Genomic DNA, 21,064 nt, shown 5'->3' with positions numbered 1-21,064 from the left:
GTCATTTAGCATATCCAGGAATGCTCTCTCCTTACTATGTCCTGAACATGCATTTTTCCAGTTTATATGGGGATAGTTAAAATCACCCATTACCACTACATTTTTGTTTTTGTTGGCCTCTCTAATTTCTTTTTCCATCTCAGAATCCTCTTGTGCACTTTGGTCAGGGGGACGATAATATATTCCTAATATTAAACTGTCCTTCACATATCTTTATGACATACAAACCTATCCAAAACACATTTACTTCTAAGTCTTTTTGGCCTTACTGGGAATTACTTTTGCATACATATGTTTAGGTTGAAGATGCTAATTTTTAATGTCTAGTTAACCAGATGTTTTTGGCGGGGGTCTAGATGCCAAGGGAAAAAACTATTACAGACAGACCTCCAGTACCACAGAGATGTGTCTTCGCTTATGGAAGATGCCAATGGAAATCAGGCAGAAAAGAACAGCTATAACCCCTGGGGACTACACTGCCACAAGCAGCAACTCAACCGCTTATCTTCCAAGTGTAATGAGAACAAACATCATCGTATCCTTTTCTTTGGCTGTCCTTGTTATATTTGACTGATTGCTTATAATCCCAAGGCAGCAGTGCAGAACTCTTAGTGTTCCCTTTTAATAATAACTGAAAAATTGTCGGGATTTGCAAGTGTCTGTCACAACCAGCCATGAAAGTTAAAAGTATGTAAACAAGATGTTGAGGTCACATTCTAATGAGCTGACCTGTTGATTAGGCATTGGCCAGTGTGGTTGCCATTTGTTACATGTCTATGAGCACCTATACCTGAGGTTATAAAATCAACTTGGTTTCTTTGTTTTGTGTCCAGTTCGATCATGTAGCACCATGCAGTATGTTTATTTTTGGTTCCCCATGTTACCCTACTTCTGTGTCTTTACTGGCATCTGCTAAACTCTGCTATTAATGTAAACCAATCAACAAAATTACAGCCATCATATCTCATGGATCATTCATACTTATTATAGGAGAAAATGTAAGCACATAAAGCACATTTCAGCAAACCTGGCCTAACTAGACATGAAAGGAGCACAATCTGTGTGTTAAGATGCAGGTATGAAGTGGGAAGTGGACATGATTTAAAGAGAAGAAGCAGGAAGGGCTGAACCCTTTACCTCCTTGAGCTTTGCCCTCTGGAACCATCTCCCCACCAGTTGCTGCAAGCTTTCCATTGTGGTGCCTGGCTAAGAGAAAGGAGGAGCAAGGAATGCTTTATGTATGTATGGGGGGGGGGGGCACCCTACTCTCTCCACTTCCTTATATAATATTGCCTTTCAATATCTGTTTGATGGTGACCTGTGTTCAGTTTTTCACATGAAAACATGAAACTGCCTTATACCAAATCAGACCATTGTTCTATCATGGGCAGTACTGTCTACTCTGATTAGCACAGATGCTCTAGGGCCAGGGTATCGAAGTAATTAGTTACAAGGTCCAGATAAAACCTATATGTGACGTGGTTGGGCTTGGTGCTGGGGGTGGGATGTGTGCAGCTGCCTCAGCACTGGGGTGAGCCTGCAGTGAGGTGGGGTGACTGCTTTTGGAGGGCTTATCAGGCCCACAAGCCAGCTGCGGCAACCACCACCACCCCACTCACACCAAATAGGCTCACCAGACCAAATCAGGAGCAGGGATTGTGTGTGACTCAGCTGGCTGGTGGGCCTGATAAGTCCCCTCAAGGATTCATGATTGACCCCCCTGCTCTGGGGTCTCAGAGGTTTTTCACATTACCTACTACATGATCCTTTGAGTTGAAGGTGCCAGGGTCTGAATCTGGGACCTATTGCTACAGCTTTTCCCAAACCTAAAGCATGGATCTTCCATCGCCCTGTTTAGTTAAAAGTCTGTGTCCCATCAGCATTCAGACATTGCTCTAAACTGGAGCTGCATAAAATCACAGCTTATCAGTCATGGTTTAATGTGACTTCTTAAGTCTTTAATAACCCTAACTATAATTGCAAAAACAAATGTCAAAAGATGCTATTTTGTAAAAATTTTAGGAAAACACAATTTTTATTTCACCAGCTTTAGGCTTCATAGTCAAGTTTCACATGGAGAAATTTGTGTTTCACAATCCACAAGCCTTGATTTTCTGCTTACAAGTGAAATTGTATGTTCAACCCATGTACACATATTCAAATTTTAAAATTCCAAAGGGAGCTACTAATCACATTTACGTTTGTGCTGTTTGTCTTTTCAGAACTAATATGCAACACTCAAAAAAAAACCACCAGATGCACCTTGTGACACACATCTCAAAATCCCATTGCACTTTATGCACTAGTAGTAATCTCTGGAGCAGGAAAGGATGATTTGGCAGGGTTTAAAAAGGATGAACAGTAGTAGAACTTTAACAGGATAAACTAACTGAGACGGAAACAAGAGGATAGTCAAGGTAACTAGTAAAGATCCCATGCAAAGTTCTATGAGAGCTGTAAGTTCTACCTAAAGAAAAAAACTGATATCCTTAACTTGTACATGCAGAATTTCTGTTGCTTGAAAATGTGGTTTCCAAGTACAAATATCCATGTATTCTGGATCTGAAGATGGGAACCAGGCAGCATGGTGATGATGCATCAGAAGAGAAGAAAGCAAGGCAAATAAAGAAGTGTGAACAGAGCACATCAGCATCCCTTGGAGTCCGTATTTGTGGCCTGCAGGTAAGGACTCTTTACCTGGTCACCTCCCCTCATTGTAATCTGGGAGCACGTTCTTGGATGGTACAAAGAAAGAAAGCTTGGAGTGAAACTATAATAAATGCCAACTGAGAATTTAGCCTAGCAAAAATAGACAACATTATTGATTTTACTTCCAAGCTGCTCTGCTTTAGCCTTTGTCTGTAGTTTTAAAAAAAGAGATCATAAACTTTAAATGTTTGTTCATTCACGGCAGTTGGTTAATGTTAAAAGCTAAAATAACCTCCTTGGCCTTAAATATTACAACTTTTAAAAACTTCTTTTGTGCCAAAAACGGAATACAATCCTTATTCTCTTGAACGTTAAAAACAACCTGCCCCCCCCAACACCAAACACACTCTGCAGCTGTGTGTTTCCACCAAACACACTCTGCAGCTGTGTGTTTCAGCAAAAACAGAAGAGTTTTTTGGCACCTTAAAGACTATTTTAATGGCATACACTTTCATGAGCTGGAGCCCAGTTTGCTAGAGTCAATATGCCCATGGATCTCAGTGGATGTATATACAACTAAGAAAGGCTAGAGAATATTTCCATTGCAGTTAGGGCAATGGTAATTTTATATAACATACATTGTTGGGGTTGGCAGTTTTAAATGTTAAAATCAACCACTTTGATTAACAACTATAAACAGGGATCAGATTTAATCATCTGCTCACTGATTAAGCAACTAAACATTCTTTAAATAGGTTGAAAACCTTAATATCTGTAGCACAAAAAATGATTTATAGATCCCCATCCGGGGTTGCATCATGGATTTGGTTGGTCCATAAATCTGATATCTCGTACATAATAAAAAGTTTTCCATCTACTACAGACCCTGGAATAATTGCCCTAATGCAAATCCCAAGTAAATACATAACCCAGTAATGGTGAACCTTTTAGAGGCTGAGTGGCAGGGGCGGAGCGAGGGGAAACTGCATCCGGGGCATGTGTGTGCCCTGTGCCCCTGCTATGCCCCTGTCTGTCCGGGAATGCCCCCAGAATGCCCCCAAAAAACCCCACCACCCCCATGGAACACCCTCACCATGCCCCCTCAGGGGATCATGCCCAGTGCGTCACGCACCCCTCGCCCCCTTGGCACTATGCCACTATCGAGTGCCCAAACTGGGGCGACAGCACGCGTGCCCACAACGAGGGCTCTGAGTTCGCCACCACTGATATAACCTGTGAATTGACACATTATTCTGTGTTTGATGCACTGGAAATATGTCAAGTTACAAACATTCTTCAAGCAAAATGACTACAGCTATCCTAAGGTTTTGCATAGTTGGACCAAGATACTAATTACTGTTTGTGATTGTCAAGGCAGGCACAACTTTACAGACATTCTTGCCAATTATAACTAGCAAAAAAAAGAGAGAAGCATTATAAGAGATTAGAGTTGTATGTCTGTGATCTGTCAGAAACTCATATTATAGGAAACTCTTGAGATACGCTGAAAGGAAGATGGAGCCAATACGGTAGAATTGATGCACAATATAATCTCAAAGAGTCATACCATTCTATGTTCACTGAAGTCTTAGAAAGGTGTAAATCTACTTAGGATTGCACTGACAGTATTGGACTCAGGCCAGAAAGAGCTAGTTTCAAATCCCCACTTAGCCATGAAGCTCAGTAAGTAACTTTGAGTGTAGAACTTTCTGTCAACATGACCTTCTTCAGAGAATTGTGAGAATAGAATTCAGTACATCGTGAATACTGCCTGAACTTCTCGGAAGAAGGGTAGCACAAAAAGATTACAAACAAGATTACTTTTACAAAAATGGGCTCCGACATTGTACTGTTGAGGTTTTCAGAGCAACCTATATAATAATGTAGTAGTGTAATGTATTCTGCAAGAGAGATGGCTAATATAGATGATTCTTTTCCTGTTCCAGGTTTACCAAGCAGACACTGTCCAATATCTCTGCAATGACAAGTATTATGGGCGGAAACTCTCGCCAGATGGCTTCAAGCAGGCTCTCTGTCAGTTCTTGCACAATGGAATACATCTCAGAACAGACCTTGCCGAACCCATTGTTTGTCAGCTGAAGGCTTTGCTATCCATCATCAAAAAGCAGAGCTCTTACCGGTTTTACTCCAGCTCACTTCTCATAATTTATGAGGGTCTGGAGAAAACAATTGACAGCCATCCTCAGGGGTACAGTCAGAACACTAGCGGTACCATTCCACATGATATCAGCAGCCCCAAAGTTGATGTCCGCATGATAGACTTTGCTCACACTACATACAAAGGCTCAAGGTATAATCAGACAATCTACGATGGACCAGATCATGGCTATATTTTTGGTCTAGAAAACCTAATAAAAATTATTCAAAACATCTCAGAAGCTGAATGACAATGGCTGAACTGACTTTATGGTGGTAAAAGGCACAGCCTGCATGTCAGGCCAATGGTCGGAAGACCCTAAACAAAATTGCATGGACTGCTTTCAGATGGAAAAAAGCCAGGAATTGACAGCTTGTCAGAAAAGCTCTGGTCATGCTACATACCTCTTTGGATTGGATGGAATCCATCCTTGTTGTGATCTGTCAGAACATTCTTTTCCTTTCTCATTTTCCTATTTTCCTTCATTCGTGAACCAGAAGAAAATGTTATATGAAAGGAATTTTAACAATAAAGAACTTTTAATAATGAAGCAGATTTACAAGGTAAAAAGGGGCCAGCCAGATACTGTGTTCAAGAAAAAGACTTCAATACAAGTTGGCAGGCCCTTTGAAAATGCGCACTTAGTTTGATGGGCCAAGGAATTTCATTTACACAGTCAGATTTCACCACCGCCTTCTACATGCTCCAACAATTTGCACCTAAACTAGCAACTAAATGAACTACAAACCTATTAATTCCTTTTTCCTTTATATGCTATACAAACGTGTGGTACTGTATGCTCCAAGGAATGTATTTGAGCCAAAAGGAGTGAATGGATATAATAAAGAAAAAGAAAGCAAACCAAGGCCAGATAGCCCCTCCTGGAGAAAGGCAGGTCTTAGCCAGAAAGGAGAGGAGATTCATACCGTGGCAGATTTTTTGAAGGGAAAGTGTACAGATGAGGAATCAGACTGGCCTTGATTTTGAAGATAGGTGTTCACACATACTGGGGTAGGGCCCAAATGTCATCTAGAAGTTTTATATTTAGCTTCTATGCATTTGAGTGTGTGAACTAATTTACAAAAACTTGAAAAAATGTTTACAGAATTTATGAACATTTGTAAATATGAAACAAATATTAATAAATTCCTTCCTGTATCTCATGGAAAATGTTAGTGTGTTTTTAAATACAGAGATATAAAGTCCAATAGCAGAATGGGAATGTCAAGCTGTAAATAAATTGTACAGTTCCTGTAACATACTCGTTGCGTCTGTGTATGTTTTACTCTTTTTTTCCTGAAAATCGTCTGGTATTTGCATAATTGCTGTAAAAATCATTGGTTCACATTTAAATATCAGACCTCCAGGGGAATTCTTTTTCAAGCTATTTATTGCTTGTGGCCTGCAAATAACCGCAAATCGTGACAGGAAAATTAAATCATTAGGCCAAGTAAATGTTCCGCTTAGAAAGCTACCACCTGCATGCAGAAAATGGCATTGCCTTTAGTGCTAACATGGATTCGACACCATGCAGACAGAGCACTATACAATTAATTTCACAACTGTTTCCTCTGAATTAAATATATACATATTATTGAGAGAGTATGTTTACAGATGTGAACTTAAGAGTATAAGAACTAGCCTGCTGGATCAGACCAGAGTCCATCTAGTCCAGCTCTCTGCTACTCGCAGTGGCCCACCAGGTGCCTTTGGGAGCTCACATGCAGGAGGTGAAAGCAATGTGTTTGAATATGCAGCTAAAGACTGCAGCACCACCAACTTGGAAGTAAACCCACTGCACTCAGTGGGTCTTAGGGATGCCAACCTCCAGGTGGGACCTGGAGATTTACCAAAATTACAAGTGATCTCCAAAGGACAAACATCAGTTATCCCAGTTAAAATGACTGCTTGGGAGGGTGGACTCCAAGGCATTATACCCAGCTGAGATCCTTCCCTCCCAACTGTTCTCCACAAGTACTGCCCTCAAAATCTCCTAACCCAGAGCTGGCAACCCCAGTATATACTTCTGCACAAACAGAGATATGATAGAACTGCAATTCTGTGCACACTTACTTTACAGTAGATCCCACTGAGCTCTGTGAGATTTACTTGTGTGTAAACATGTATATTATGATCTATGCAGCTGGAATCCTGAACTTGCATATTAAGGAGTACACTACATTGAAATCAGCAGGTCTGGGGGGAAAATGCAAGTAAATAGTGCATGCATTAATTGAAGTCTACTCCAATGCAAATTTTCTTCCAAACAAGCCTTTTCTTATAATTTGCACATCTGTGTTACTTGTGAAAACACAATAATGTTTTACAGATTAAGTGCATATTCCAGGCAAAAACTGTAGGATGTAAGCATGCACCATCGGGGTTGTAACAAGGGTAGGGCTACCATGGCCACTCCCCACCCTGTCCCAACAGTCCCAAAACTGCTTTAATTTTCGTAACTTTAGTGTTAGGCAAGCGGCTGGGAAAAGACTGGGGGCAGGGACAAGGTCAGGGAAGGGGCACCCTCCATAGCTTTGTTCCTCACCAGTCTCCTCCCAGTCGCTTGCCTCGACCTCACTGACTTTGCCTCCACTCACACTAAATGCTTGTTTATGGGGTGCTGTAAGACCCACCAGCCGCCACCACACAGTCCAAACGCTGATGTGCATCTCGGCAGAAGTTCCCTTAGCGTTGCTAACTTGAGCTTCCCTCTAGGCCTCTTACTTCAGCCTATCCCTGTCTTTCTGCCTCAGCAGAGGTCTCTCTTCTGTGTGTGGGGTGGCAGTTGCACCTGCTCTTTTCCCCCTTCTATCGCAACATGCTTCAACATCCTTTCAGAGGCACCATTCAGATTACACGTGGCATGTGAAGAGTACTGGGGAGGGGGGAGGACTAAGATGCCTTGGGAAGTCTGCTGGGGGGGGGGAGGTAAACAGCCCCACTTTTTTAACAGTATATTTTAATACCTGCCAATTTTTTCAAGGATAATGTGCACAGTTCTTCCTGCACCATTATATGCCTGTGAGATGGCAGGTGAAGCTGGCAGACAGAAAGACGTGGTGAGTTTCATGAACAAGTTTTTCCTAATTTTTATCCTCACAGCAACACTGTGAGGTAGGCTAGGCCAACAGGGGCTATCTGGCTCAAGGTCACCCTGCCAGATTCAACATGGCAGAGTGTAAAAGGTATCAAACTTTTATCCCACTCTCTTTTCCAGGAGCTTAGGGCTGCAATACATGGTTCTCCGTTTTTCCATTTTTCACCTCATAACAATGCTGTGAAATAGGTCAGATGGGGTGGCAGGCCTGTAGTTAACCAACTAGCTTCTTGGCAGAGCTGGGACTTGAACTGGGATCTCCCAGATCATAAGTTGGACCTATAAGCACTAATACGTTGCTGCTGTCCCCACTGCCACTATCATATTCTGCAGTAGGTAGCCTCTGAACACAAGAGGCTCACTAGCCCTTTAGCTGTGAAATTGTCTAACAAACCCCACAAATTAGTCCTAAAATCCACTTGGGGAGAAAGTCACTATGACATTCCCAAAAGTATGCAGCTACATGACAAGATCATTTTTATCTCAATTCAGTGATTATTCAAACATGGATTTGGGAAGACACAGGAAAAAATTCACCTTGTCACATGGTCAGACACCAAAGATGAGCAGATGAATCCTTAGCCATAAGTTCAGGGCCTTGCATATTGTGCAGTGAAAATAAATAAAGCAAGCTAGGGTTGTCACTAAAATTATCGTTGCAGTAAAGATATTTTAACAATTTTGTTTGAAAGGTGTTGTTTCTGCTCATATTTGTTAAAACTTTTACTAACTTGGTTAATTCCTAGGCTTTAAAAGCTATTCTTCAAGCAAAGTTGTTAACAGATCTGTAATCCTTTGTGGTTTCTATTCTTGCAGTGCCTTATAATTTGGCTAATTCGGCGTTCCACTTTCATCTCCACCCAAATTTTTTTTATCTCACCCTACTCTCAAGGAACTCAGGATGATGTCTGACATACTTTTATTTTTTTCTTTACTACAGACAAGGAAGCATATGGCCCACGAGCAAGAATGGGGGAGGCTTGCCCTCGGTGCTATTTTCTTTAGCTACGGTCCGCCGCTGCAATATCTCCCTCTTCCAACTCAGGCCCCTTCCGCACATGCAGAATAATGCACTTTCAATCCACTTTGCAGCTGGATTTTACTGTGCAAAATCCATTTGCAAACAATTGTGACAGTGGATTGAAAGTGCATTATTCTGCATATGCGGAAGGGCCACAAACCTACTACTAACCTACGACAACCAGACATTTACAAAACTTTATGAGATCCAATTCCCTTCTCAAGAAAGCCTTTCTACATCAGTTGCTCAACCACGAGAATCTGCCCTTCCGTGACCACTTCTCCCGCCTCCTTTATGAAGGGCGCCGGAAACGCAGAAGCATTCTACGCATGCGCAGTCTGCGTGCCTTTCGTGTCTGCTTAATATCGGCTGCGACGCAACCCCACACCGGGAATGGCGACATAATTTCCAAATGCGCGCGCGCAAATGCTACCCAGTTTAGTGACTCGACCTGGAATTCTGACTGCGCAGACGCGATTGGCTTTCGAACAGCGAGCCATAGGGATTGGTCATCTTCTCCATGGTTTCCATGGAACTCTATGGTCCGCCCTGCCATGAATAGGGAAAATTAACTACTAAATTGCGTAGCTGAGGCCACGTGAGCTTCTTCCCCGTGGAGACCTAGGCGCGCCGCCCAAGATGGCGGTGACGCGGTACCGGCGCTTTTTGAAGCTGTGCGAGGAGTGGCCCGTGGAGGAGACCAAGCGTGGGCGTGATTTAGGCACCTTTTTGCGACAGCGGGTGGCTCAGGCCTTCCGGGAGGGAGAGAACACGCAGGTGGGGGCCGTGGGGCAGAAGAAGGAAATTTAGGGGCTTTGAACTTTGGTCACTGGGGCTTGGTTCCAAGCAAGGGCTCCGTTCACATTCTCGTTCGTCCCATTATGCTGCAAAGCCAGCTTTATCATGGGGAGGGGCAAAAGTCTGCCTCGTGAAGTCGAATGCATCTAACGTGGCAAAGCATCTTGACGCACCTGGGAAGGTGTACCAGGCAGGCGTAGCGTTACCATTTGACACATAGTAGTTGTTACAAGTTCATTGTTCTTTGTTTAGCTGCTGGATTCTAAAGCAACAGAGGCATTTGAGCCCAGCTACAACTGCCAATATACTGCCGATTGGTGCTTGATGGCAGATTTCCAGTTGCTAGGGTGATGTCACGGTCTCTTTCATGGATGGCAAGAGGGAATTTTGACAGTAGCAGCTTGTGATGTGGCGGTGAGAAAAGCTGTTACTTCCCTCTTGTGGTTTCATCTAATGAAAAGCCCGTGTCTGCTTTACATTCTGCATATAAGCTAAAAAAATTAGTTCCTACACAGTATTTTCAGTTGAGGAGGTTTGCATTATTCCTGGTAGTAGGCATTAAACAAAAAGTATGGGTGGATTTTTGGAAATTTAATTAAGATTTTTAGCTATTTATGGCCAGTCAGTGTTTATTGCCATTTCTGGCTCAGAGAAAAAATTGTCAGGTTCCTTCTGCCCTTCAATATGGTCTTGGTTAAAGCATCTGTACTTCCAGTTTTTGTGAATGAGTTCTCTGCTGTTCTGAGTTTTAAGCAACAAATCATGGTTTTCTTCTTTGGAAAGCTGGTGTGGGGAGGGATGCATCTTGTTTGAGTGCTATGGAACATAGGCTGGAGGAAGGAAAGCTTGCTGGATAGACATTCCTTTGGTCTGTTTGTGGGAAAGCATGTCTTATATAGTTGTTAATGACTCACGTTTATCACAGGCATGTTTTAGAAGATCCAACATCATTTAACCGCATGAAACTGTTCTGTTAATTACGTCAATGGAATAGTCTTCTGTATGCATTTAAAAGGTACCAGTACTTTTCCATTATGTTTAGAAAACACTTCCATACCAATTTCTCAAAGCTGCCATGTAACTTTTAAAAATATAAATTGATACTTGCAGTACTGGTATCAATTTGTATGATTACAGTACTTAATACAGTAAAATAAATTTCCCACCAAATTGTAGAAGGAATGCCTATGGAAAAGAACCCAACCTATAAAAAGTAATCTAACATCAGTTTTATTCATGTATAATGAGATGTGATGGAACGTTTTCTTTCTTTTTGTTCTTGTTTTGAAATACCATTTCCACTTCTCATTTAATCACAGTAGTGCTACAAGGGTTTTTCATATGAATGCAGAAATATGTAAAAGTTTAAGCAACCAGTCTTCCCCATTTTCCTGAACGGAGCATTGACCAGTATCTGATTTTGTGAAGAAAAACTCCTTGCATAATTTTCTCACTAGAGGATTTCTTTCCAAGATGCCATTGTTAAGGAAATGAATGTGTAGCCAGTGATCATTCTGGTAATTACATCTCAATTTTCTGTCCCTTCCAGAAATTGATCTTATTCACAGAAACCTGTATTTTAAGCATTCATTTTGTTACCAAAAAGCCAAAACAATCATTTTAAATTGTAAACTAATATTTAATTTAGATGTACATTTCTTTCCCTCCACATAAATTCTACCCCACGCCTGCATATGATCCTGGGGGTTTGCTTATCCATTTATCCTGTGCCACAGCTAGAGACATTGGCATAGAGTTATGGGCATTAAAAAGATGGGGCTTGAGTAGTAAGCATTGAGGACTTCTGGTGGGAGGGAGTTGAATTTTCGTGGCTTCTGAGTTTCTCAGAGGAACCATGCAATTTGAATTTACAACTGCTGGCTATAAATCGCCATTTGAACTCTCCCCTTGAGAAAGGTAGGTTGAGAGATAAGCTATGGTGCCAGAAATAGTTTTCCTCACAGGAGAAATGAAGGTTTTTGTATCTCACCTAAGTGTTGAGAGATTATGGGTGGATGAATATCTTGGCTCGCAATCGCACTGTACTTCCCCATTCCTTGATTAAGGCTAGATCATTAATCTGAGTGGTTATGAGGAGTTTTGCTCCTGCAGCCAAAGGAAAAAATGAGTTTTACTTATGGTTATTGACTTGCTGTATTTATAGAGTGTAACTAATGACTGGGTTTTTATTATCTTTTGGGGTTTTGTGTAGCTAAACTTACTTACTGACAGAATCTGAAACTAGTTATGATGTAAATACTTCCTGGAAGTATATTTGCTCTGTTTATGATATCTATACCCTGGATTATGTTGACTGATCCATGAGAAGCTGACCAATTGATAACCTTCCTTTGAGTAACGTCAGATGCTTTTTTTTAACTTTGTGCTTCTGTAAAAAGGTAGGTAGGCCAAACTGGCACCTGCTACATTAATTTCTTTGTCCAAAACATCAGTAACAATCTCTGTGTGGTGTATGTTTTGTTATGGACATTCCAGGAAAAATGTGTTTTCTTGCAGATTGCTGATCCAGTTACTTGCGATGAAATGTTTGAGAGTCTATCTAAAATCCATACCAACTATTATAAAAACAAGGTAAGTTCTGAAATAGGAGCGGGAATCTGGATACCCTGTTTGATTGTGCTGTTTCTAGTTACCCTTTTGTAATAGCAGTGTTAAATAGCCTCTACTGACTCTTGAGCAAAATCTGCATGTAAGGGAAAATCAAGACAAGATTAAAATGTGTGCTGTTTCAATGTTTCTTTCTGTGTCTATGCTAAATCTCATTTTTGCTCCATTGCTTCACTTGCAGAACTCTAAGAAAATAATGTGTTAATTTCACATTTTATTTATTTCAGCATGCCAGTAGTGGTATGTGCAGTGATATTTCAAAGTAGAAGTGGTATGAGAAGGGGGAATTGCATCATCATCAGAGGTAGACAGCGCCATATTCTGGAGAGTCAGCATGGTATAGTGCAGGGGTAGGGAACCTGCGGCTCTCCAGATGTTCAGGAACTACAATTCCCCCCCCCCCCCCCCACCCCCCCCCCCCCCCACCCCCCCCCCCCCCCACCCCCCCCCCCCCCCACCCCCCCCCCCCCCCACCCCCCCCCCCCCCCACCCCCCCCCCCCCCCACCCCCCCCCCCCCCCACCCCCCCCCCCCCCCACCCCCCCCCCCCCCCACCCCCCCCCCCCCCCACCCCCCCCCCCCCCCACCCCCCCCCCCCCCCACCCCCCCCCCCCCCCACCCCCCCCCCCCCCCACCCCCCCCCCCCCCCACCCCCCCCCCCCCCCACCCCCCCCCCCCCCCACCCCCCCCCCCCCCCACCCCCCCCCCCCCCCACCCCCCCCCCCCCCCACCCCCCCCCCCCCCCACCCCCCCCCCCCCCCACCCCCCCCCCCCCCCACCCCCCCCCCCCCCCACCCCCCCCCCCCCCCACCCCCCCCCCCCCCCACCCCCCCCCCCCCCCACCCCCCCCCCCCCCCACCCCCCCCCCCCCCCACCCCCCCCCCCCCCCACCCCCCCCCCCCCCCACCCCCCCCCCCCCCCACCCCCCCCCCCCCCCACCCCCCCCCCCCCCCACCCCCCCCCCCCCCCACCCCCCCCCCCCCCCACCCCCCCCCCCCCCCACCCCCCCCCCCCCCCACCCCCCCCCCCCCCCACCCCCCCCCCCCCCCACCCCCCCCCCCCCCCACCCCCCCCCCCCCCCACCCCCCCCCCCCCCCACCCCCCCCCCCCCCCACCCCCCCCCCCCCCCACCCCCCCCCCCCCCCACCCCCCCCCCCCCCCACCCCCCCCCCCCCCCACCCCCCCCCCCCCCCACCCCCCCCCCCCCCCACCCCCCCCCCCCCCCACCCCCCCCCCCCCCCACCCCCCCCCCCCCCCACCCCCCCCCCCCCCCACCCCCCCCCCCCCCCACCCCCCCCCCCCCCCACCCCCCCCCCCCCCCACCCCCCCCCCCCCCCACCCCCCCCCCCCCCCACCCCCCCCCCCCCCCACCCCCCCCCCCCCCCACCCCCCCCCCCCCCCACCCCCCCCCCCCCCCACCCCCCCCCCCCCCCACCCCCCCCCCCCCCCACCCCCCCCCCCCCCCACCCCCCCCCCCCCCCACCCCCCCCCCCCCCCACCCCCCCCCCCCCCCACCCCCCCCCCCCCCCACCCCCCCCCCCCCCCACCCCCCCCCCCCCCCACCCCCCCCCCCCCCCACCCCCCCCCCCCCCCACCCCCCCCCCCCCCCACCCCCCCCCCCCCCCACCCCCCCCCCCCCCCACCCCCCCCCCCCCCCACCCCCCCCCCCCCCCACCCCCCCCCCCCCCCACCCCCCCCCCCCCCCACCCCCCCCCCCCCCCACCCCCCCCCCCCCCCACCCCCCCCCCCCCCCACCCCCCCCCCCCCCCACCCCCCCCCCCCCCCACCCCCCCCCCCCCCCACCCCCCCCCCCCCCCACCCCCCCCCCCCCCCACCCCCCCCCCCCCCCACCCCCCCCCCCCCCCACCCCCCCCCCCCCCCACCCCCCCCCCCCCCCACCCCCCCCCCCCCCCACCCCCCCCCCCCCCCACCCCCCCCCCCCCCCACCCCCCCCCCCCCCCACCCCCCCCCCCCCCCACCCCCCCCCCCCCCCACCCCCCCCCCCCCCCACCCCCCCCCCCCCCCACCCCCCCCCCCCCCCACCCCCCCCCCCCCCCACCCCCCCCCCCCCCCACCCCCCCCCCCCCCCACCCCCCCCCCCCCCCACCCCCCCCCCCCCCCACCCCCCCCCCCCCCCACCCCCCCCCCCCCCCACCCCCCCCCCCCCCCACCCCCCCCCCCCCCCACCCCCCCCCCCCCCCACCCCCCCCCCCCCCCACCCCCCCCCCCCCCCACCCCCCCCCCCCCCCACCCCCCCCCCCCCCCACCCCCCCCCCCCCCCACCCCCCCCCCCCCCCACCCCCCCCCCCCCCCACCCCCCCCCCCCCCCACCCCCCCCCCCCCCCACCCCCCCCCCCCCCCACCCCCCCCCCCCCCCACCCCCCCCCCCCCCCACCCCCCCCCCCCCCCACCCCCCCCCCCCCCCACCCCCCCCCCCCCCCACCCCCCCCCCCCCCCACCCCCCCCCCCCCCCACCCCCCCCCCCCCCCACCCCCCCCCCCCCCCACCCCCCCCCCCCCCCACCCCCCCCCCCCCCCACCCCCCCCCCCCCCCACCCCCCCCCCCCCCCACCCCCCCCCCCCCCCACCCCCCCCCCCCCCCACCCCCCCCCCCCCCCACCCCCCCCCCCCCCCACCCCCCCCCCCCCCCACCCCCCCCCCCCCCCACCCCCCCCCCCCCCCACCCCCCCCCCCCCCCACCCCCCCCCCCCCCCACCCCCCCCCCCCCCCACCCCCCCCCCCCCCCACCCCCCCCCCCCCCCACCCCCCCCCCCCCCCACCCCCCCCCCCCCCCACCCCCCCCCCCCCCCACCCCCCCCCCCCCCCACCCCCCCCCCCCCCCACCCCCCCCCCCCCCCACCCCCCCCCCCCCCCACCCCCCCCCCCCCCCACCCCCCCCCCCCCCCACCCCCCCCCCCCCCCACCCCCCCCCCCCCCCACCCCCCCCCCCCCCCACCCCCCCCCCCCCCCACCCCCCCCCCCCCCCACCCCCCCCCCCCCCCACCCCCCCCCCCCCCCACCCCCCCCCCCCCCCACCCCCCCCCCCCCCCACCCCCCCCCCCCCCCACCCCCCCCCCCCCCCACCCCCCCCCCCCCCCACCCCCCCCCCCCCCCACCCCCCCCCCCCCCCACCCCCCCCCCCCCCCACCCCCCCCCCCCCCCACCCCCCCCCCCCCCCACCCCCCCCCCCCCCCACCCCCCCCCCCCCCCACCCCCCCCCCCCCCCACCCCCCCCCCCCCCCACCCCCCCCCCCCCCCACCCCCCCCCCCCCCCACCCCCCCCCCCCCCCACCCCCCCCCCCCCCCACCCCCCCCCCCCCCCACCCCCCCCCCCCCCCACCCCCCCCCCCCCCCACCCCCCCCCCCCCCCACCCCCCCCCCCCCCCACCCCCCCCCCCCCCCACCCCCCCCCCCCCCCACCCCCCCCCCCCCCCACCCCCCCCCCCCCCCACCCCCCCCCCCCCCCACCCCCCCCCCCCCCCACCCCCCCCCCCCCCCACCCCCCCCCCCCCCCACCCCCCCCCCCCCCCACCCCCCCCCCCCCCCACCCCCCCCCCCCCCCACCCCCCCCCCCCCCCACCCCCCCCCCCCCCCACCCCCCCCCCCCCCCACCCCCCCCCCCCCCCACCCCCCCCCCCCCCCACCCCCCCCCCCCCCCACCCCCCCCCCCCCCCACCCCCCCCCCCCCCCACCCCCCCCCCCCCCCACCCCCCCCCCCCCCCACCCCCCCCCCCCCCCACCCCCCCCCCCCCCCACCCCCCCCCCCCCCCACCCCCCCCCCCCCCCACCCCCCCCCCCCCCCACCCCCCCCCCCCCCCACCCCCCCCCCCCCCCACCCCCCCCCCCCCCCACCCCCCCCCCCCCCCACCCCCCCCCCCCCCCACCCCCCCCCCCCCCCACCCCCCCCCCCCCCCACCCCCCCCCCCCCCCACCCCCCCCCCCCCCCACCCCCCCCCCCCCCCACCCCCCCCCCCCCCCACCCCCCCCCCCCCCCACCCCCCCCCCCCCCCACCCCCCCCCCCCCCCACCCCCCCCCCCCCCCACCCCCCCCCCCCCCCACCCCCCCCCCCCCCCACCCCCCCCCCCCCCCACCCCCCCCCCCCCCCACCCCCCCCCCCCCCCACCCCCCCCCCCCCCCACCCCCCCCCCCCCCCACCCCCCCCCCCCCCCACCCCCCCCCCCCCCCACCCCCCCCCCCCCCCACCCCCCCCCCCCCCCACCCCCCCCCCCCCCCACCCCCCCCCCCCCCCACCCCCCCCCCCCCCCACCCCCCCCCCCCCCCACCCCCCCCCCCCCCCACCCCCCCCCCCCCCCACCCCCCCCCCCCCCCACCCCCCCCCCCCCCCACCCCCCCCCCCCCCCACCCCCCCCCCCCCCCACCCCCCCCCCCCCCCACCCCCCCCCCCCCCCACCCCCCCCCCCCCCCACCCCCCCCCCCCCCCACCCCCCCCCCCCCCCACCCCCCCCCCCCCCCACCCCCCCCCCCCCCCACCCCCCCCCCCCCCCACCCCCCCCCCCCCCCACCCCCCCCCCCCCCCACCCCCCCCCCCCCCCACCCCCCCCCCCCCCCACCCCCCCCCCCCCCCACCCCCCCCCCCCCCCACCCCCCCCCCCCCCCACCCCCCCCCCCCCCCACCCCCCCCCCCCCCCACCCCCCCCCCCCCCCACCCCCCCCCCCCCCCACCCCCCCCCCCCCCCACCCCCCCCCCCCCCCACCCCCCCCCCCCCCCACCCCCCCCCCCCCCCACCCCCCCCCCCCCCCACCCCCCCCCCCCCCCACCCCCCCCCCCCCCCACCCCCCCCCCCCCCCACCCCCCCCCCCCCCCACCCCCCCCCCCCCCCACCCCCCCCCCCCCCCACCCCCCCCCCCCCCCACCCCCCCCCCCCCCCACCCCCCCCCCCCCCCACCCCCCCCCCCCCCCACCCCCCCCCCCCCCCACCCCCCCCCCCCCCCACCCCCCCCCCCCCCCACCCCCCCCCCCCCCCACCCCCCCCCCCCCCCACCCCCCCCCCCCCCCACCCCCCCCCCCCCCCACCCCCCCCCCCCCCCACCCCCCCCCCCCCCCACCCCCCCCCCCCCCCACCCCCCCCCCCCCCCACCCCCCCCCCCCCCCACCCCCCCCCCCCCCCACCCCCCCCCCCCCCCACCCCCCCCCCCCCCCACCCCCCCCCCCCCCCACCCCCCCCCCCCCCCACCCCCCCCCCCCCCCACCCCCCCCCCCCCCCACCCCCCCCCCCCCCCACCCCCCCCCCCCCCCACCCCCCCCCCCCCCCACCCCCCCCCCCCCCCACCCCCCCCCCCCCCCACCCCCCCCCCCCCCCACCCCCCCCCCCCCCCACCCCCCCCCCCCCCCACCCCCCCCCCCCCCCACCCCCCCCCCCCCCCACCCCCCCCCCCCCCCACCCCCCCCCCCCCCCACCCCCCCCCCCCCCCACCCCCCCCCCCCCCCACCCCCCCCCCCCCCCACCCCCCCCCCCCCCCACCCCCCCCCCCCCCCACCCCCCCCCCCCCCCACCCCCCCCCCCCCCCACCCCCCCCCCCCCCCACCCCCCCCCCCCCCCACCCCCCCCCCCCCCCACCCCCCCCCCCCCCCACCCCCCCCCCCCCCCACCCCCCCCCCCCCCCACCCCCCCCCCCCCCCACCCCCCCCCCCCCCCACCCCCCCCCCCCCCCACCCCCCCCCCCCCCCACCCCCCCCCCCCCCCACCCCCCCCCCCCCCCACCCCCCCCCCCCCCCACCCCCCCCCCCCCCCACCCCCCCCCCCCCCCACCCCCCCCCCCCCCCACCCCCCCCCCCCCCCACCCCCCCCCCCCCCCACCCCCCCCCCCCCCCACCCCCCCCCCCCCCCACCCCCCCCCCCCCCCACCCCCCCCCCCCCCCACCCCCCCCCCCCCCCACCCCCCCCCCCCCCCACCCCCCCCCCCCCCCACCCCCCCCCCCCCCCACCCCCCCCCCCCCCCACCCCCCCCCCCCCCCACCCCCCCCCCCCCCCACCCCCCCCCCCCCCCACCCCCCCCCCCCCCCACCCCCCCCCCCCCCCACCCCCCCCCCCCCCCACCCCCCCCCCCCCCCACCCCCCCCCCCCCCCACCCCCCCCCCCCCCCACCCCCCCCCCCCCCCACCCCCCCCCCCCCCCACCCCCCCCCCCCCCCACCCCCCCCCCCCCCCACCCCCCCCCCCCCCCACCCCCCCCCCCCCCCACCCCCCCCCCCCCCCACCCCCCCCCCCCCCCACCCCCCCCCCCCCCCACCCCCCCCCCCCCCCACCCCCCCCCCCCCCCACCCCCCCCCCCCCCCACCCCCCCCCCCCCCCACCCCCCCCCCCCCCCACCCCCCCCCCCCCCCACCCCCCCCCCCCCCCACCCCCCCCCCCCCCCACCCCCCCCCCCCCCCACCCCCCCCCCCCCCCACCCCCCCCCCCCCCCACCCCCCCCCCCCCCCACCCCCCCCCCCCCCCACCCCCCCCCCCCCCCACCCCCCCCCCCCCCCACCCCCCCCCCCCCCCACCCCCCCCCCCCCCCACCCCCCCCCCCCCCCACCCCCCCCCCCCCCCACCCCCCCCCCCCCCCACCCCCCCCCCCCCCCACCCCCCCCCCCCCCCACCCCCCCCCCCCCCCACCCCCCCCCCCCCCCACCCCCCCCCCCCCCCACCCCCCCCCCCCCCCACCCCCCCCCCCCCCCACCCCCCCCCCCCCCCACCCCCCCCCCCCCCCACCCCCCCCCCCCCCCACCCCCCCCCCCCCCCACCCCCCCCCCCCCCCACCCCCCCCCCCCCCCACCCCCCCCCCCCCCCACCCCCCCCCCCCCCCACCCCCCCCCCCCCCCACCCCCCCCCCCCCCCACCCCCCCCCCCCCCCACCCCCCCCCCCCCCCACCCCCCCCCCCCCCCACCCCCCCCCCCCCCCACCCCCCCCCCCCCCCACCCCCCCCCCCCCCCACCCCCCCCCCCCCCCACCCCCCCCCCCCCCCACCCCCCCCCCCCCCCACCCCCCCCCCCCCCCACCCCCCCCCCCCCCCACCCCCCCCCCCCCCCACCCCCCCCCCCCCCCACCCCCCCCCCCCCCCACCCCCCCCCCCCCCCACCCCCCCCCCCCCCCACCCCCCCCCCCCCCCACCCCCCCCCCCCCCCACCCCCCCCCCCCCCCACCCCCCCCCCCCCCCACCCCCCCCCCCCCCCACCCCCCCCCCCCCCCACCCCCCCCCCCCCCCACCCCCCCCCCCCCCCACCCCCCCCCCCCCCCACCCCCCCCCCCCCCCACCCCCCCCCCCCCCCACCCCCCCCCCCCCCCACCCCCCCCCCCCCCCACCCCCCCCCCCCCCCACCCCCCCCCCCCCCCACCCCCCCCCCCCCCCACCCCCCCCCCCCCCCACCCCCCCCCCCCCCCACCCCCCCCCCCCCCCACCCCCCCCCCCCCCCACCCCCCCCCCCCCCCACCCCCCCCCCCCCCCACCCCCCCCCCCCCCCACCCCCCCCCCCCCCCACCCCCCCCCCCCCCCACCCCCCCCCCCCCCCACCCCCCCCCCCCCCCACCCCCCCCCCCCCCCACCCCCCCCCCCCCCCACCCCCCCCCCCCCCCACCCCCCCCCCCCCCCACCCCCCCCCCCCCCCACCCCCCCCCCCCCCCACCCCCCCCCCCCCCCACCCCCCCCCCCCCCCACCCCCCCCCCCCCCCACCCCCCCCCCCCCCCACCCCCCCCCCCCCCCACCCCCCCCCCCCCCCACCCCCCCCCCCCCCCACCCCCCCCCCCCCCCACCCCCCCCCCCCCCCACCCCCCCCCCCCCCCACCCCCCCCCCCCCCCACCCCCCCCCCCCCCCACCCCCCCCCCCCCCCACCCCCCCCCCCCCCCACCCCCCCCCCCCCCCACCCCCCCCCCCCCCCACCCCCCCCCCCCCCCACCCCCCCCCCCCCCCACCCCCCCCCCCCCCCACCCCCCCCCCCCCCCACCCCCCCCCCCCCCCACCCCCCCCCCCCCCCACCCCCCCCCCCCCCCACCCCCCCCCCCCCCCACCCCCCCCCCCCCCCACCCCCCCCCCCCCCCACCCCCCCCCCCCCCCACCCCCCCCCCCCCCCACCCCCCCCCCCCCCCACCCCCCCCCCCCCCCACCCCCCCCCCCCCCCACCCCCCCCCCCCCCCACCCCCCCCCCCCCCCACCCCCCCCCCCCCCCACCCCCCCCCCCCCCCACCCCCCCCCCCCCCCACCCCCCCCCCCCCCCACCCCCCCCCCCCCCCACCCCCCCCCCCCCCCACCCCCCCCCCCCCCCACCCCCCCCCCCCCCCACCCCCCCCCCCCCCCACCCCCCCCCCCCCCCACCCCCCCCCCCCCCCACCCCCCCCCCCCCCCACCCCCCCCCCCCCCCACCCCCCCCCCCCCCCACCCCCCCCCCCCCCCACCCCCCCCCCCCCCCACCCCCCCCCCCCCCCACCCCCCCCCCCCCCCACCCCCCCCCCCCCCCACCCCCCCCCCCCCCCACCCCCCCCCCCCCCCACCCCCCCCCCCCCCCACCCCCCCCCCCCCCCACCCCCCCCCCCCCCCACCCCCCCCCCCCCCCACCCCCCCCCCCCCCCACCCCCCCCCCCCCCCACCCCCCCCCCCCCCCACCCCCCCCCCCCCCCACCCCCCCCCCCCCCCACCCCCCCCCCCCCCCACCCCCCCCCCCCCCCACCCCCCCCCCCCCCCACCCCCCCCCCCCCCCACCCCCCCCCCCCCCCA

The 21,064-nt window shown here is 62.1% G+C and overlaps 2 protein-coding genes across 2 annotated transcripts; both read left to right on the top strand.

Moving 5' to 3' along the window:
* Positions 1 to 219: 219 nt before the first annotated feature.
* Positions 220 to 6,068, top strand: IP6K3 (inositol hexakisphosphate kinase 3). The gene is made up of 3 exons (XM_048495896.1): positions 220 to 535; positions 2,507 to 2,682; positions 4,596 to 6,068. The coding sequence occupies exons 1-3, from the start codon at positions 418 to 420 to the stop codon at positions 5,055 to 5,057; spliced, it is 756 nt and encodes a 251-aa protein (XP_048351853.1). The 5' UTR covers positions 220 to 417; the 3' UTR covers positions 5,058 to 6,068.
* Positions 6,069 to 9,398: 3,330 nt separating this feature from the next.
* Positions 9,399 to 12,690, top strand: LOC125432439 (ubiquinol-cytochrome-c reductase complex assembly factor 2). Its single transcript, XM_048495946.1, has 2 exons — positions 9,399 to 9,702; positions 12,241 to 12,690. The coding sequence occupies exons 1-2, from the start codon at positions 9,565 to 9,567 to the stop codon at positions 12,385 to 12,387; spliced, it is 285 nt and encodes a 94-aa protein (XP_048351903.1). The 5' UTR covers positions 9,399 to 9,564; the 3' UTR covers positions 12,388 to 12,690.
* Positions 12,691 to 21,064: the final 8,374 nt, after the last annotated feature.

This window comes from Sphaerodactylus townsendi, linkage group LG05, assembly GCF_021028975.2.
Source record: "Sphaerodactylus townsendi isolate TG3544 linkage group LG05, MPM_Stown_v2.3, whole genome shotgun sequence".
Classification (NCBI taxonomy): domain Eukaryota; kingdom Metazoa; phylum Chordata; class Lepidosauria; order Squamata; family Sphaerodactylidae; genus Sphaerodactylus; species Sphaerodactylus townsendi.
Note: the sequence above shows the minus strand (reverse complement) of the source record. Positions and strands in the feature narration are given on the sequence as shown.